The 18,263-nt window shown below is 35.7% G+C and overlaps 2 protein-coding genes across 3 annotated transcripts; both read right to left on the bottom strand.

Moving 5' to 3' along the window:
- Window positions 1-57: 57 nt before the first annotated feature.
- On the bottom strand, window positions 58-4,691 carry LOC306910365 (H-2 class I histocompatibility antigen, Q10 alpha chain-like). 2 transcript variants are annotated; one of them, XM_079484884.1, is made up of 7 exons: window positions 4,515-4,691; window positions 3,618-3,884; window positions 2,856-3,131; window positions 2,355-2,660; window positions 1,835-1,966; window positions 1,718-1,735; window positions 58-408 (listed from the first exon to the last, which is right to left on the bottom strand). In XM_079484884.1, the coding sequence occupies exons 1-7, from the start codon at window positions 4,561-4,563 to the stop codon at window positions 359-361; spliced, it is 1,098 nt and encodes a 365-aa protein (XP_079341010.1). In that variant the 5' UTR covers window positions 4,564-4,691; the 3' UTR covers window positions 58-358. The 2 variants fall into 2 exon arrangements, with proteins under 2 accessions (XP_079341010.1, XP_079341011.1); XM_079484885.1 differs by lacking the exon at window positions 58-408 and adding an exon at window positions 964-1,426 and having other exon boundaries at window positions 4,515-4,651.
- Window positions 4,692-7,019: 2,328 nt separating this feature from the next.
- Window positions 7,020-11,956, bottom strand: LOC306910050 (BOLA class I histocompatibility antigen, alpha chain BL3-6-like). Its single transcript, XM_079484268.1, has 7 exons — window positions 11,782-11,956; window positions 10,504-10,770; window positions 9,496-9,777; window positions 8,923-9,228; window positions 8,581-8,721; window positions 8,461-8,478; window positions 7,020-8,366 (listed from the first exon to the last, which is right to left on the bottom strand). The coding sequence occupies exons 1-7, from the start codon at window positions 11,834-11,836 to the stop codon at window positions 8,278-8,280; spliced, it is 1,158 nt and encodes a 385-aa protein (XP_079340394.1). The 5' UTR covers window positions 11,837-11,956; the 3' UTR covers window positions 7,020-8,277.
- Window positions 11,957-18,263: the final 6,307 nt, after the last annotated feature.

Genomic DNA, 18,263 nt, shown 5'->3' with positions numbered 1-18,263 from the left:
GTGACAACGTTAGATAGTTATTAACATATTCATATATATATATGACAAATGCATAATCAAAATTCAGTTCATTTATTGTACAACAGCACACAATAACATTTTATTATTTAGCTTCTACCACTATCAAAATAATAAAAGCTTTATAAACAGGTTTATATACAGTAATATCTATAACAGCTAAATAGGCTACACAATAGCTATATAATAGTTATAAAACAGCATAAAGACAGTGTACATAACATATGATTTAAGCATGCTATAAAATAATTTACAGGTAAATATGAACAAAAACACTTTGAAATGAGTGTTACTTAATGATGTTGTTGGTCTTTCGTCATTATTTTGCTGTTTTCAGTCTTCAGTGCATTTCGGTTGCCATGGTCAATATGCTCTTAACATCCACCAGTGCTAAATAATATAAAAATAACACCAAATAATTACTTGAAAAAACATTTTATACAGTTCATACACACCACTTAGGCTATGTTTTAGCTGAATTAAATTTTTGTACAGTTCTTTCATTTTTTCATAAACGTCATTTGTTTAAAAGCAACTCGGTGTTCGTGCAGGCGACGTCATGAATTGGTAATTTAATGGTAATGAAATTACACGCCTGGGACGTGGCAGCTACGTTGCCAACTGGTAAATCATGAAATTACCAGAAATGACCAATAAATTATCACGTAACCGGTAAGTCATGTGTTAGCTGGGGTGGTAGTACCAAATTGAGTTTATTTTTGGGTGAACTATCACTCCATGCAAGTTGTCATACAGGTCAGAGGTGTGCAGAGTAGAATAGTTCAACCAAAATTCCTCATTTGCTCACCCTGCAGTTGGTACAAACCTGTATACATTTCTATATTGTGCTGTACATAAATAAAGATATTTGACTGAAGGTTTGTAACAAAGCTGTTTTGGGTAATAGACTCCCATAGGACAAAAGACTGTGACTCAAAACGGCTTGGTTACGAACTTTTATTAAAATATCTTCGTTATTTTACAGGTACAGGTTTGTATACAGTTTTGTAACAACAGCAGGGTGAGAAAACAATGACAAAATAAAATTTTTTGGGTGATCTATTCCTTTAAGTAAAAGCACAGATAATTATAAAAAAACAATACTCAAGTAGAAGTAAAAGTCATAATTTTTTAATACTAGTTACTTTCTATATTTCAAAGTCTATGAATCAAATTTCCTCACAGATAATATAGGCTGGTCTCCACATTCCACAATTAAGGCTGATCTCAAGTTTTGCCATAGGGACATTTGGACGTATGCGCAGATGTAAACACCTGGACTAATCATGTGTGTTTGTGGTGAATGTTACATCAAAAGTATTTAACGTAATATACTCTGAAAAAAACACTTGGCGTATATTAATTTATAACCCAATGGTTTGTTCTGTCACATGGCTAAAATCTAAATCTAAAAAAACCAAAACATTATTTTGGTTAATTATCATGCAGAATCTGTTGCTGCGAAATCAAATAAGAGGTAAGTAAGATGTTTTTATAGTATTTATTCAAACTGTGTATCCTGCATTTGCTAACTGCACTTCTGGTTAGACCTAAACTACATTTTGTTACACTGTACTTGTATATGTGTAATGACAATAAAGTTTAATCTAATCTAATCTAATCTAATCTACACCATTTTAAAGTAGAAAATACATAAAGAGATCAAACTCATTTGTGTGTAAAAGAAAACAATACTTACTACTGCCCTTCACAAAGTCTGTAACAATAAAAAAATATCATGTGCTTAATAATGATCAGAAAGAAGAAAAATAGAAAAATACATTAATGGTAATCATGTTAACAAAACTTAATTCACCTTGACCTCTTGACCTGCCTGGACATCTTACACACATTGAGCCTCTTTTTAACAGCAAAAACATGGCAGCCAAAACAGCAATTAAGACAGTGGTGGTGATCAACAAACATTTCACAATGATGTTGTCAGAAGCTGCAATAAACCAGCACAATATATCACAATAAACACACAGCAACACATACAGTAATGTTGAGCTCTGTATTCATTTGAAAGAAAATGACCGATGATAGCCTTTCAATTTAATGTCACAATTTGTGCAGACTTACTCCTATAGCCTATTTATGGCTTTTGAAAAAAACATTTACACAATTTGCTCGATTTTGATCATATCCCAATATTTATTATTTTAGAATTATGGTTTATGATCTTCATTTATTAGTTATGCTTGGTATAAATACTCTTTCGCTGTTTGGTCACACAATTTTTCTCAGCTTTGGCAAGCTAAAAGAGTGCACATTTTTTCATGGATTAAAAATTAGCAATAGTAAGGATTTATTCAAAGTGTCTATCAAACACATACCTGAATTAGACTTGATGTTGTTTTCATTCAGAGTGACAACAATCTCTTTCTCTGCTGACACATGTTGTATCACACATCTGTAAACATCTGGATTCTTCTTCCATTCCTCAGACTTCACTGAGAGACTGATGCTCTTCTGGAACGTTCCATCAGCATTTTGCAAAGTTTCACGGACCTCTACATCTTCATTAAGATCCTCATGGTTTTTCTTCCATGTCATTGTCATGTTTTTTGGGTAAAAACTTGTAGTGTGACAGATAACTGGAGACGAGGAGTTCTTCTGCAGCAGAGACACCTCAGGTGCAACTACAGAGAGAAAATAAATTCATCATCATAGGCTTACATTAATCTACTAAAACCACACAATATTTCTAAGTGACAAATATAGTGACAACAAGACTGTGTCGGTATTTAATAAGAGTTTATGACTTTATTATATCTTGTATTTACTCACATATCACATATTTGATAAGTGAATATCAAACCATCTGAATTTTCTACCTTTTCTCTCCAGAGTGTCCTTGCCGTGGCTTACAATCTTCTTCATCCGCTCAAAGCATGTGATCTCCAGATAAGCTTTCCAGTATTGTGTTTTAGCTTCATTAGTATCCCATTTCGTCTTGATGATTTCAGCTTCAGAATTAGCAGAGGTCCAATTTAGTGTGTTCCTATCAAAGCTGTTGAAGTCTTCTCCATTATAACCGTACTGCAAGTATCCTCGAGTGGAACCATCATCATCCAGCTCACATCCAAACATTATCTGAAAGGTTTGAACATCTGACAACGGGACACAACATTTAGTGTAAGAATCACACTTAACATTCCTGACTGATCATTGTAATGTATTATTGAGAATCTGTCGTACAAATTCAAAACCGCCCACTTGAACATGACGACATAAAAATGTCTTATTTCTTCATGTAAAGTAATGTTGTAGTATATGCAATGGGTTAAATGACATCAGCATGAGAAGGAATGCTGAGCCTTACAAAGCCTAAACCTTATATATACAGTATTTGCCATGAAAGCCACAGATTCTGCCAAATGTCAAAGTGTTTCTTGTTTTATAATATAACGAAACTACATTTACTTGATGTTAATTATCATTATAAAAATAAAATTGTTTTATAAAGACTTACACATTAAAAGATCCATTTTTACATTTCAACATTGAGGAAAAACAAACTGAAACTGAATCTTCTAAAAGATTTAGTCGCAACAACTGTGCTCTATACAGGTTTGTGGGTTGATTTATGTCAATACCTTCTGAGGTGGATTGGTTGCATAGATCCATTATAGTTTGCATGATGTTTTTGTATTCGTTATATCGAGCAATCACAATCTCAGTTTGCCTCTCCCAATAATCTGTTCCATCAAAGTGTTTCATCCACTCCGTCCTTGGCACAGCTTTCATTGTGTCGCTATCAAAGTACATAAACTGCTGATTTTCCACCATTCCAACCACGGTGTACTTTTCAATATTCATATTTCTATACACAGCAGTGCAGAAGTACAATAGAGAGTGCATTCCTGTGGACAGACATAGTGAAAACAACTAGAGTCAATTTTAGTTTGAAATAATAAAAAATATGGAGTGATTGACAGATGGTAATGTGAACTATTCACTCTGTTAAATGACAAATACTAACCGATTTAACAATGTTAAAGATAGCCTCAACAGTCTTGTATTACATTTAGCTGGCAGTCATGTATTCCTGTTAAAGCAAAACTTATAGTCACAAATGCATGTTTAGGATTAAGAACCTACATGCTACAAATGTATAGTAATGCAATGTAAGTCGCTTTGGATAAAAAATAAATAACCGTTGGAATTAAGTGAATAGACACAATAAACCGCCAAAATATAGGTCTAAAACTATGTTTGCTGGTTGTAATGTTTTTACACTGTGAATTTTTCATCCACACAAACAATATCAGGCCCTGTAGCTGTACATCTGCAGTTTTGATGGTATTACCCCAAAACACAAAACGCACTTAAACACAATAATGTGTTACTATTTTTTTTTGGTTTTGTTGTAGGGACTGTTCAATAACACAGTGATGGTATTCTGCTGATGATCTTAAACTGGTTGATCATCTAAATAGTTAACAAGTAAAAGTGGTGCTGCCGGTAACATAAAAAAGCCCCAAATCACTTACCAGCAGTGGCAAGATGAATCCCGATAAACAGAAGCACTACACATCGCATGTTTGCTTCATATTGGCAGCAGTTCAATCGGTAAATAATACTGTCTGCTCGGTTAAAAGACTTTCGTTTTTGTTGGGCTGACTGGCTAATGTGTGGAAGCACACCTGAGTAAACGCCCAGTTAACTCTACAAATCCCATGACCCAAACCCAACATAACACTGAATAAATACTGATAAATCTGCCCCAAACATTGCTTTAGTTTATAAGTCACCTTTATTTTGTATTTATGTCAACACAAGAGATACTTGAACAAACTGCAATAGATTAATTTAGAGAGTTGAATGAATAGCTGAATATTTTCGTTCATCTTTTGTTAAAAGTGATACGCCCTTTTAACATTACGTATGATGTTTTGTTATCTATCCTATTGTCACCTGTGTTTTTCCAAAAGGGCAGCATACATTTATTATTGAAATTTGTAAAATTATATAAAAAGCTCGCAGAGCATTTGATCTAACATTCTTATATTTCGTCTGTTTGTTATGAACTGCAAAGACTTTTTTATATCTACGTTATTTCTCAGCAGAAGCCTACCTCAAAGATTTAGTTTAGACTTTATTTGATCATCTAAACCCATATCAGCCTTTTTAACTTGTTCAACCACATCAGCATAATGAAACTTAACTGTACAGAAACAAAGTAAGAAGGCCTATGGGTGTAAGCAAAATGTTGGTAGTATGAAAAATAAAAGGTTTATACAAAAACACGAATATCATATATTTAGCAAAACATGGGTAAATTATTATAAATTATTATAAGATTTTAATACTAACTATAGTTCAAGAAATGTATAACTTATAACTTGCAACCCAAGTATTCAATAAAGAATTCCACTGCTATCCATCTCAGGTGAAACCAGGCCTCAGCAGCACTTTTGGATGAATTTGCAAATGTGAGATTCAGCAGATCTAGGGTTAAGATCAGTAGTTATTTAATAAAATAAAGTAAATAATAAAGCAAAGCTAAATGGAAAAAGAAAAAAACTTCAAATTCGTCTGATACACCGCTGCTTTTGAAAACCCGGCAGTCCTTCAAAAAATCATCCTACAGATTATTTTGTGAATATCTTCTTGTTAATATTGACTGAATGATACCAAAATCTTAGTGAAATCTGAGAAAAAAGTGAAAAAGAAAGACTGGCCGGTGGGTTTAGCCTAAACGTTGTTTTGTTTAGCACTGATGGAGCAAACGTTATTTGACTCACACTTGCGGCCCAGCTCAGTAGTCAGATAGTTCTTACAAAAGTATTTTCGTCTTTGTTTTGCAGCACGAAAATCTTAAATCAAGATGCAGTAAGTAAAATAACCCAAGACATGTAAAAATTGATGCTTAAAACAAGAATATGGGGAAGATCAGAACCTTGAATTTAGTTTGATATTTTAAATATGCACGGAATTCAATATTAGTTTTCTTTTATGAGCAAGAGACACCACATTCGGCTTTCCTCCAACCTGTTGTATGTATAAATATGTGCTACAGACAGCATAACGAAATATAAGTTGCACAAAAACTAAATACTGGAATAAAAGACACACCTGGAGGAACTAATACACTTACAAAGGACTACAAAACATGGCACAGAACAGGAAGTAACATAAAAGTTCACAAACACAAGGGACACACGGACTGGGATCCAGCCACAATCACCAGTGACTCAAATACAAGGTGTGTTAATGTTTTTAACACAGGAAATAAGTAATACGTAATGACACAGTCAACAGAAATGTGACAAGCAAGAAAATGCTGCGCCAACATAAAGATAAATGAGCTTCTGAAATCATTTTCAGTTTGCAACTTCACATGAATCACTTTCTTCGTGAATAAAACGTACTCTGTGTCTCAAATTTCACCACCTCGTCACATTCTGGCGTAGTCGGCAGGGTTCCCTCTGGTATAGTACAGAGACGTGGGTACTGGTTCAGTTTCCCATATAGTGAGTAGTGCAGTAGGTACCGTGTTTCGCCCTTGGAACTGAGAGTTCCTAGGTGGGATTTTAACACCTAAAATATACCCAGTAATAGGCCTGCTGTGATAATGTGGAATGAGATTTTATGCATGTTTGGGTTTGATGGTTAAGTTCATGGCAAATACCTGTTGACTTGGATTGGTTGAACCGAACCTTTAAGATTGTGTCGTTTCTGAAAACATGATGATGCATCTTCCAATATCTCCAACCTGTGATTGGCAAACAATTCATTGTGTTGCTGCTGAAATACATAAACTGCTCTTTATCTTCATATGCTGAAATCTGATGAAATGTATTAAACTATATTTCCTCACGACACGACAATGTATTCCATTCCTGAGGATAGACAAATATTTAGCTTAAATATTGATTTAGTCATCACACATCTTTCTACAAAGTAGAAAACAAAAGTTTCATATTAGGCCTATAAATGAAAATTTACGAACAGCTACTGGTGGGTTTTTGTTTTGAATTTATTAGTTTTTTGTTAACCCCTCCCATGCTGTCTGCGTCTGGGTTTTCTGCCTTGCACTCACTGTTCCTGACACAAAATACTCATCTCAGGTGAGGGAGACGCTACACTTTGTAAAACCTGTCTGAAAACATGTAGTTGCAAAGTTATTCAGTAAAAATAAATGTAAAAAAAACATCAACACAAAATTACTCTTTGATGCATATTCGTCTTCTGACATTTTTATCATACCTCTGCTTGTAGATACCCTAAAGACAGACCTACTTAATAATAAGAAAAATTATGTCATATACGTAAAAATAGCATTAATATTTACAGTAAACTGCAGCACTAAAGATGAGATCCTAAATGAAATGTTTCTCAGGCACATCAAGTACTACATCAACATGCTATTAAATATTTCATCCAAAAATTAAATGTCATACCATTTTAGCTGTATTACTTATTTTTTACAGTCAAATAAAATCATCACTTTTCCCAGGTTTGTGATGCCTTTTGAAATGCCAAAACACGGGTAAAATAAAACCCTTTTGGTTCTGAGACATGTAAGAGATTCTACTTTGTGCAATAATAAGTAATAACTCAAAGACAGCCAGCATACTATTCATTATAACTCGGAAGAAAATCAGTCATACTTAGGATGTCATGAAGGGAAGGAAATAAGAGATTATGGACTAAATTTCATTTTCTCTGTTTTCTTTCGCTCTGTGTATGTTTCGCTTTAGTGCTATTAAGAAATATCAAGACTTTCAAACATGCTTTGAGCACATCTAGATCTTTTGCTCAGACACAGAGATGAAGAGGAGGCAGTAGAATCAAATGTACAGAGCTTACTAAATATTCTTAATATTGCTCTAAATGATCATTTTAAGATTTTGATATAATCAATAAAGCAATAAAGTTAAAATACGACAAAATATTTATTAAAGAAGTATAAAAGAAATCACACCTCTAGTTATAAACTGTATTTTGTGCACAAATGTATGTGCTTTCGAAATATTCACAAAAAAGTCTAAAACACACACGCACACATCCACCCATTTTTTATCTGTTAATAGAAATTCTATATAATATAGATTCCTATGCTTTCAGAGGTGTTTAAAGAGCTTACATTATGAAGCGTTACATTTGTATGTTAAGAATAAGCTATTTTTATCTACATGCATAGCAGGACCCTTGAATATAATTCGCCATTTTGTGTCAGCCGTAGTGGTGCTTCGAGAGGGAGGAGTTGAGTGAGCCGTTGGTTGCAATTCGCAACCTCGTCGCTTGATGTCACCTACTGGTCCTCTCAGAACTAGGATCAGATTTAAGTTTGCTGTCAAGCTGTGGTTCATCTATCATTTCTAATGCAGCATCTGTGGCTATAAAATAAAACAGGAGGTAGTACTGTGAGACGCTGTAAACCTTTTACCTATAGCTCAAACTTATTTCTGTATAAAAGAAAATAATACTTACTATTGCCCCTCACATAGCCTGTAACAATAAAGAAATATACATTGATTTAATAATCAGAATGATCAGAATTAAGTACAGTAATTCAGAACAATGCAGTCATATTTATAAAACTAAATTCACCTGTTAAATTTGAGCTCTTAAGATCTCTGCACTTCCTGCACACATTGAGCTTCTTTTTAACAGCAAAGACAGTGAGAGCCACCACACATCCAAGAACCACTGCACCAAACACCAAACATTTCACAATGATGTTGTCAGAAGCTGCAATAAACCAGAACAATATATCACAATTTAAACACACAGTGATACAGTAATGTGAACCTCTGTATGAACATAATGGAATTGACCAATAATAACTGACATCAACAGATAAAACTTGTTGATTTATTCAGGCAGACAATGAAATACACCACCTAGACTATTTGCCATATTAAAAAAAACCTTTGTGTGTTGTACACATACCGGAGTTAGACTTGATGTTGTTTTCATTCAGAGTGACAACAATCTCTGTCTCTGCTCCCACATGTTGAATCACACATCTATAGACATCTGGATTCTTCTTCCACTCCTCAGACTTCACTGAGAGACTGATGCTCTTCTGGAACGTTCCGTCTTCGTTTTGTAAAGTTTCACAGACCTCCACATCTTCATTAAGATCCTCATGGTTTTTCTTCCAGGTCATTGTGATGTTTTTTGGGTAGAAACCTGTTGCATGACAGATAACTGGAGACGAGGAGCTCTGCTGTAGTAGAGACACTTCGGGTGCAACTACAGGAAATAATTAATCATCATAGGTTTACATGAATCTACTAAAATCAAACATTATTTATCTGTGACATAAATATAGTGAAAATAACATTATATCTGTATTTGGTTTTAAGACTTGTATATTCTCATTTACTCAAATATCCCCTGCGTTGTTTCACACACTCATCAGTAAGGAATTTAATTTAAAGATTCAACTTCTGGATGTATACTCTTGCCTTGCTTGCTTACAAGGTGAAGGTTTTTCAACAAAGAATCTGAAATTTGTACCTTTTCTCTCTATAGTGTCTTTGCCGTTGCTCACAAACTTCTTTAGTCGCTCAAAGCACATGCTCTCCAGGTATGCTTTCCAGTATGTTGCTCTAGCTCCACCAGTATCCCATTGGTTCATGATATTGACAGCTTCAGGATACGTTTCTCCAGCAGTCCACCTGTGTGTGTTTCTATCAAAACTGATGAAGTCTTCTCCATTATAACCACACTGCATTTCTCCTTGAGTAGTCCCATCATCATCCAGCTCACAGCCGTACATCATCTGAAAGGTGTTAACATCTGAGAAATGGAAACAACATTAAGTGATTTAGAGTCTGCCCTGGCTGGAGCTAACTTAGAGTGTTCACACCAAATGCGGTAAACCACGCTTTTCGTGTGTAGTTGGACATTTGACCATTTTGAGTTTCTTTTGAGTATCATTCGCGCCTGAAATTAGCTTCATTACAGACGTGAATTTGCGTCATGGGAGGGGCTTCTGCCAGGCAGGTCCAGTCTGGTTGCAAAATGGCTGATATGGATTTTGTTGAGAGGGTAGCTGTGCATCATGTGCTATGGAAGGCTGAAGAATGATGTAGACTCGTTCGGCGCCGTGTCTGGGTCCATCAGTTCCTTTGGAGTCGCAGTCCTTCATTGTTGTTTCGGATTTCTGCCTGCGCTCGCTATGTCACAAACACATCCCTACTAGAGCAAGCTCCTGATTGGTTAACATGGCACAAATTTTCGCAAAAATTCAGATTGTTCAACCTGCGTGAATCACGTGAACACTCATTTCGCATCATGCGCCGCATAAGCGCACTCATTCGCGCCGCAAGTAGGTACTTAACATGTAAATCACTCGCGTTTAACGCTTTATTCGCATTTGGTGTGAACGCAGCATAACAGTGATCACAATGTATTATGACCATATATATATACGAGAATATATTTTGAGCATGTTACATCAGAGAGATCATCCATATCATCACCACAAGTTTGTTTGTTTGTTGTTTGTACAATATACTTTACCTTTTGACATGGACTGGTTGTAATAATTCATTATAGATTGCATGATGGTTTTGTGATCATTATAGCGATCGATGACATCCTGAGTATCTCTGTCCCAGTAATCTGCTCCTCCATAGTGTCTCATCCACTCTGTCTTTGGTACAGCTTTATTTGTGTCACTGTCAAAGTACATGAACTGATGACCATCAATCATCCCAACAACTGTTAGCGCTGGGATGTTAATGTCTCCGTACACAGCAGTGCATAAGTACTGCAGAGAGTGTTTTCCTGTAGACAGACATGAAAATATAGGTCAGTTTGCCTTTTTATAGTATAAAGTTATTTTATATTAAAGGTTGCATTTGCCCATTTAAACATGACAATGTAATTTTATTCAGTGATTAACATAAACATGTACACTATTTTCTCTCTGTTAAATGGCAACACCAAACTACTAACTGGTTTAATAGCATCCAAAGATTTAGCTGGCACTCCACTGACAGTATCGTGGATGCAGCATCATGTAAAAGCAAAAAACTTGTAATTACAAATGCATGTTAAAGATAAACAAACTACTGAGTCCAATTAACGTATAAAAGTCTAGGATCATCCACTTTGTGGTATTGTCAAGTTCAGGGGTCTCCAACCTTTTTGTAAGCTAGGGCTGCCAAAATATCTAAAATCCTCTAGAGGATAACATACTTTAAACATGTGATGCCTTATTTTTACACTCACAGAACCAAATTCAGATTTCTTTCAGATATTTTTGCACTTTTGCTAATAATAAACTCATGAATGTGTAGCACTTGGCTGATCGTTATAGTCACAGATTTGTCAACTGTCTTGAGCATTATTGGTGAGCCCTGTATTTAGCGGGCACCTTACAGAGTTCATGCGGGCTACCAGGTGCCCACGTGCACCCCGTTGGAGACCCCTGGTCAAGATGATTTAAGAACAATACAGGCCACAAGAGAGTAGTGAATCCTTATCTTCGTTTACTCAACTTTCTTTTTCACCGTACGTCATCACGTGCCAACAGCACGTCATTACTTTAAAAATAGTAGTAACATTGCACATTACTCATGAACACAACACACTTGTAAGAGTAAATAGATTAGTTGGGTCAATGTCCAGGATGTGGGGTTGTTTAGCGAAGACATGGGCGTGATTTAATGAATGGTTTGCTTTGACAAGTGAATTTGGTTGTATTTAGTTTGCATCCATGGAAATACATTTCTAAATGGTAAACAAGTAAAAGTGTTGCTATCGTCAATACAAAACAACATCTTCATTACTTACCAGAAGCGGCGAGATTAATCCCCATAAGAACAAGCGCAAGCGCGACACATATCATGTTTGTTTCATATTCGACGACAGTTCTGTCGGTAAATAATTATGTCTGCCGTCGGAAGATGTTTGCTGGGACGATTATTGAGTCACACACCTGTAAACGCCCACACGCTTCTTCTTCGTCTTGTTTATTTACGGAAGTTGGCATCAAGCGTCTTCGTTAATTTCCGCCACCTGCTGCTACGGAGTGTAGATTCCAAATTGCACTTTCCGGTCTCGTGAAGTTGTTTCAATTAAATTTTATTTATATATCGCTTTTCACAATGTGCATTGTCTCAAAGCAGCTCAACAAGAGAAAATAAGAAAAGCTCAATTCTTTATTCTTTTCTAATAAATAATATCAGTGTATAGTAAATAATATCTAATGTCAGCAGTCGGTGGTTTATTTTGCATATTTTGCATTAAGTGAATGTTTGGCTGAAAATATGTGTCTTTAATCAAGATTTTAATTGGAGAGTGTGTCTGATCCTCGAATAGTGTCAGGAAGGCTATTCCAGAGTTTAGGTGTATGAGAAAGGTCGATTTTGGATTAATTCTAGGTGAGTTTTGAGATCAGATAGTGTGATGGGTTGTAGCATGCTACAAACGTTTAGTATAATACAATGTAAGTCGCTTTGGATAAAAGCGTTTGCCAAATGCATAAATGTAAACGAGTGTACCTTTTGGTATGAGGGATACATAAATAAATAACCGTTGGAATTAAGTGAATAGACACAATAAACCCACAAAATATAGGTCTTAAACTATGTTTGCTGGTTATGTTTTTTACACTGCGCATTTTTCAACCACACAAACAATATCAGGCCCTAATAGTAGCTGTTCATCTGCAATTTTGATGGTGGCCCTATTACCCCAAAACGATGTATGATGTAGCGCCACAATAAACGCAATTGCAATGATGCCTTTCTATTTATTTTGGGTTTTGTTGTAGGGGCTGTTCAATAACACAGTGATGGTATTTTGCTGATGATCTTAAACTGGCTGATCATCTAAATAGTAAACAAGTAAAAGTGGTGCTGCCGGTAACATAAAAAAACCCAAATCACAAGCAGTGGCAAGATGAATCCCGATAAACAGATACCTTATTTTTTCCTCTAAACCAATATCAGCCTTTTAACTTGTTCAACTCAGCATCATGGAGCTTAACGGTTAAGAAGGCTTACTCAATAGGCCTATGGGTGTAAGCAAAATGTTGGTAAGTATGAAAAAGAAAAGATTTATAAAAAACACGAATATCATATATTTAGCAAAAAAAGATGTTAATACTAAATATAGTTCAAGAAATGTATAACTTATAACTTGCAACCCAAGTATTTAATATAGAATTCCACTGCTATCCATCTCAGGTGAAACCAGGCCTCAGCAGCACTTCTGGATGAATTTGCAAATGTGAGATACAGCAGATCTAGGGTTAAGATCAGTTCAGTTGCTCTCAAGATTAAACAGTATGCGGAATCATCTGGTCTTGATGAGATATATAGCTGAGTATCATCTGCATAGCAATGGAAGCTAATTCCATGTTTTTAATAATGTTTCCGAGGGGCAGCATGTATATGGAGAACAGCACGGGTCCCAGAACCGATCCCTGAGGATAATTTACTTGCGTTAGATTTGAGATTGAGAATGCTTCTCTTAGGGTGATGCTGCCCATTTTATCTGATGTTTTGAAGGTTTAGGTTGTTGTGTTCTGTTTTATTTCACTGGCAATCCCAAAGTTCAGGCTTTACTGTAACCACATAAAGAAGTATTGATATGAGGAATATGTAATTTAACATGACTTGTTAATGTGAATGTTTGATCCGAGCACAAATTTTTGTGTTTCACATTGTTAAATATATTTAGTATATTGTGGTTTGCATGCTTTTCATTATGTTGCTGTTGAAGTACATAAACTGCTCTTCATCCACCAGACCGATTGACATGTACTCAAAAATACTGAATCGAGAAGCAGCAATGTAGAAGTATTTTAAAGAATTTGCTCCTGTGGGCATATGTAAAAAAAGATTACATTTAGTCATCATCTGATAAACACACACACACACATATATATATATGTATATATATTTATATATTCCAAAGCAAAATGTAGTAAAAATTCATATAAACAACCTTGAATTATTTTGCACAGGAAACAAGATGAAATGGGCAATAAACATGCGCTATGGATGTGACAAAAAAGACGCGTTTTCCGGAGACGACAAACTGCATAAAATGCACAATCCTGGAGCTATACCCAATTAACGGGGAAGGGATTCGTCTTTATAGAACATTAATTAATGACTTTATTAAAATTTTGAGGAATATGAGGCGTTATAGATGTGACAATCCTGACAATGGCACTTACCTGACTATGAAAAATCATGCAGTAAAAATAAAACAAATGCTTTACAAATTTGCAGAGAGTTCTCACATGGGTATGTGAACCACCAAATGTTAATATCTGTGCTGTTACCACAGTAAAAAACTTTAATTTTTTCATGGTAAGGTTGACATTTTCACGGAATGGGCTGCAAATGTCCAAAGAGATAGACGCCGCACTTTATCCTTTATGATTACATTTAGCAGCCAAGTTTTACAAAGTCCATATAAGAGGGCGTGGGAACTGACACTCTAACCTGGTTTTCACATTACAACTCACTGCTATTATGTAAATAGACCATTTACCATTTTACTTTCCAGAACAGGCTAGATGAGTCCAGCTAAATATAAGAAGAAGCTAATTGCATGTTTGCTTAAGTGGTTAAAATCATCCTTTCACAAATTCAGTTAACCATTTTGCCACAGCCTGTGTGTCAGTGTACGAATTCAACCACTCCGCCCAGACATAAGAACAAGTTCTGGCAAGAGGATCTATGCATTTTTGCATGAATAATTTATAAGAAAACAAATGGGCACATAGCCCAGTCGATTTCATTGTGTATACAAAGTATTCATACAAAGAAGAACACGATACAAAGAGAATACAAAGAATTTCTCGCATACAAAGTGTCCACGATAAAGGATGCTTTAAATAATACTGTTTAATTTACGATGCATAGGTATGTAACCGGGTATGTCAATCATGCACGTTAGATACTGTAACAACCAGGCAATTACCTTAGTCCCCACCCCCTCATTAACTGCAGGACACCGCAGCCCTACTCCCTTACATCACAATACTATTAGGACACAGGTTGGCGATGCAAATGAAAACAGAGGCGTGGCTTTCAAGTGAATTGTTTGATTTGCCAACCTTATAACAATGGCAATTAGGATGAGTATGAAACTTGTATGACACTTCGTTAAAAAGACACTTCAGAGGGAACTTTATAATAAAAGCATTTTCAACGCGTCCAGACGAGGCAACGACACCTAGAGGAACCAGACCTGGGAGAAATGGAGATCACTACAAAATAGATCAGTGCAGTTAATCATCCAATTCACACACAGTTCAATACAATTATTTGTCGAGAATATCATTTTAACGTGTTAAACGAGCCCTTTAGACGTTTAAAAACAACTTATTGTAATATCCCACCACAACCCGGAATCTTTTTTCGGAACGGTTATGTTTATAAAAAACGTTCAATGTTTTAATGTTAATAAACCATTTATTTCACTTAATGCTTTTAATAATAAATTCAGGATTTATTTCCGGTTTGAGGATGGAAATATCGCAAATCAGCAGTATTCGACCGACACACTATTAGACACGCCCAGCGCTGTTGGATACGCCCATTCTTCCAACATGGCTCCTCGTGACGTGAGTGACGCTCGTAAACGCCAGGTAACTTTCTAAAGTGGCATTTTCTCCCCATATACAACAACATTATTATTTGCAGGTGTTACATCATGAATATTGTAACCAAGGATTTGTAAAGCTTTCTACAACACATTAGTAAGAAACTATGGAGCAACGTAGCGATTATGTGTGTGACATCAGGGTTTATGAACATTCAATAAATCACTGCACCTGATGATGTTCAAACTTCATGTGTTATGATCTAAAGTTGTGTTATTGAGTGTTTTACTTTTGACAAGAGCCGAGGAGAAAAACTCCTCAATCGACTTCCTCATCTCATCTTGTACACATAAACAAGCATGTACATGCGCACATAAAACATCAGTCATACAAAAACACTAAACAAGATGTTTATCTTACCTTTAACTGCTGGACATTTACATTAAAGGTTTATTGTATATTTTTCAAGAACAGATTCAACTGCAGTCTTGTAGTTCACCATACAATAACACAATGTTATAAGGAGATAGTGGTAAATGTGATGTACCTCCATGTAAAATGTTATGATTGATATGCAAAATCCATCTCCAATTATTCTCGTGAATACACCACATTTGTCTTGTATGTCAATTTGCATAATAATATGTTCTTCTTTGTCCAGAAATATGTTTGAATGGTCTTTTTAACAAATTTGAATACTATTGTGTTTTACAGTAGACTGGGTCTAGAAAGCTCTACAAATCCTTGGTTACAATATTCATGATATAACACCTGCAAATAATAATGTCGTTGTAAATGGATGGAAAAAATGCCACATTTTCAGATAGACTGTTGGATGGAGAAGTGCATTACATATCTTTAACAGCAGAAAGCGCTGTTCTTCAAACATGACAGAGATGAGATTGGCTACGTCTCTGCAGAACATTCCCCACTTTAATACAAATCAAATCCGATATTATTAGGCAATGTGTACTGCATGTCAAGGTCGTCCATCTTCCCTAACTTTGTTGCATGCACGTGCTTTTAAATGCAATAGTAAACCATTGCATGGTGCTTAAAATGGATGGGCCCACTTAAATAGAGTTTTAGAATTGAATACATTGAAACATCTTAAATCATTAAACTCTTGTGGCTTTGAAAGTTGCTTCTCAACTTTTTTTTGGTCAGTGACAGAGTTGTAATGTAGGCCTATAGACAATTATTCTATAGTGTTTTCTTTTATTTAGTTTAATTATAATCATCTGTATGTTTGTTTTGAATCATGGGCCCAATGGCATTGATCGTTGAGTTATGAGAGAGCTGGGCCTGTGTGTGACATTGCAGCTTGTCTGGCAATATACTGTACATCTAATGCATGTTACATAATCTGGATCACTAAGTGTTAAGGGCCTCAAAACACATCAAGTGCTAGCAAATCATGTAAGCAGTTTAAAGGCACTCAGCCAAACCAAATCCTGAAAGTAAATTAAAGTTATGCTGTTGTTTCATATTTGTTAATGAATAAGCCCCATATCAGCCATCTTTTAGGACTTTATATACAGTTTTTGTCTCTTAGCTTTGACTTTGTAGCTCCTCTAAACTGGATGGAACAAATTGTGTAATGTTTTGACTAAAATGTAAGATTTTCCTAAATTTGTTGCACACTTTCTATTGCGTCCAATAGAAGTCAGTTTTGTCATTTAAATAATCCTTAAAGGCTTTTAAAAGTCTATTATATACAATACCATTTATAGAAATCTGGATCAATTCACGTTGTGTTGCGAGCACATTGTCATAGTGATTTAAATGAGACAGCTGATCTCAGACCAGTGTTGTCTCTGTATATTTCTAATTGAACTAGAAATGTCCTTTTTTTACTATTCACATGTGCACACATATAAACACCGTGTCTACACCGGCGTGACACGTGGCTTGTTCTGATGGCATTGTCGTGCCGCATCTAGAGTGGACAAAATGTGAAGTTATAATATTATCGCATCATGCCGTGTCCGGTGTAGACACAGTGTAATAGTCACAAATATATTCAGTAAGCTAAGCGATTACACTCATCCTTCAATCTATGAACATCAAACCTTTCTTAGCTCAACATATCATTGTGTTTTTGTAAGGTGCAAGCAGGTCTCCATGGCAAGATGCTCAGAATTGTTCTGAATGATGGATTTAGGAAATGCAGTTGAAGGTCAGTGGGCACTGAAGAGAAACAGGTCCTACATCAGTCGAATAATTGTGTTGTTTTTGGTTAGTACTGCCACATTTTGCTGGACCGAGCATCCTGATACAGAACCTGCTACTGCCAGAACGCACAAAATATACATGATGTGTGCATTATTAGAATATTAGGCTTTGTTTTTATTTTAGGATGATTGGGACTGTTGTGTCATCTCAATGTCAAAGTAAATAAACTGTGTGTGTGTGTGCATACTGTATATGCATATATTATAATTTTGAATGTGACTTACACACAGGGGCAGCCGCATGAGACAAACCTCTTTCTTTTGCTTCATCCGTCCTTTTTAGGCATCATTACCCTCAATCCATTCTCTCTCTCTCTGACACACACAAACACACTCTATTCTCACTTTTTCTCATTAACTATCTCCTCCCCGTCTATTTCCCCAGTGACAGCTCCGCAGCGGTACCCTCGATAAGCCATCTCCATGGAAACAGCCCAGCAACAGGCTGGGCCCTGATGGCCAATGAGGGCGTTAGG

This window comes from Barbatula barbatula (genome assembly GCF_947034865.1).
Source record: "Barbatula barbatula genome assembly, chromosome: 21".
Classification (NCBI taxonomy): Eukaryota; Metazoa; Chordata; class Actinopteri; order Cypriniformes; family Nemacheilidae; genus Barbatula; species Barbatula barbatula.
The sequence above is the reverse complement of the archived record's forward strand: the minus strand, read 5'-3'. Positions and strand labels throughout refer to the sequence as shown.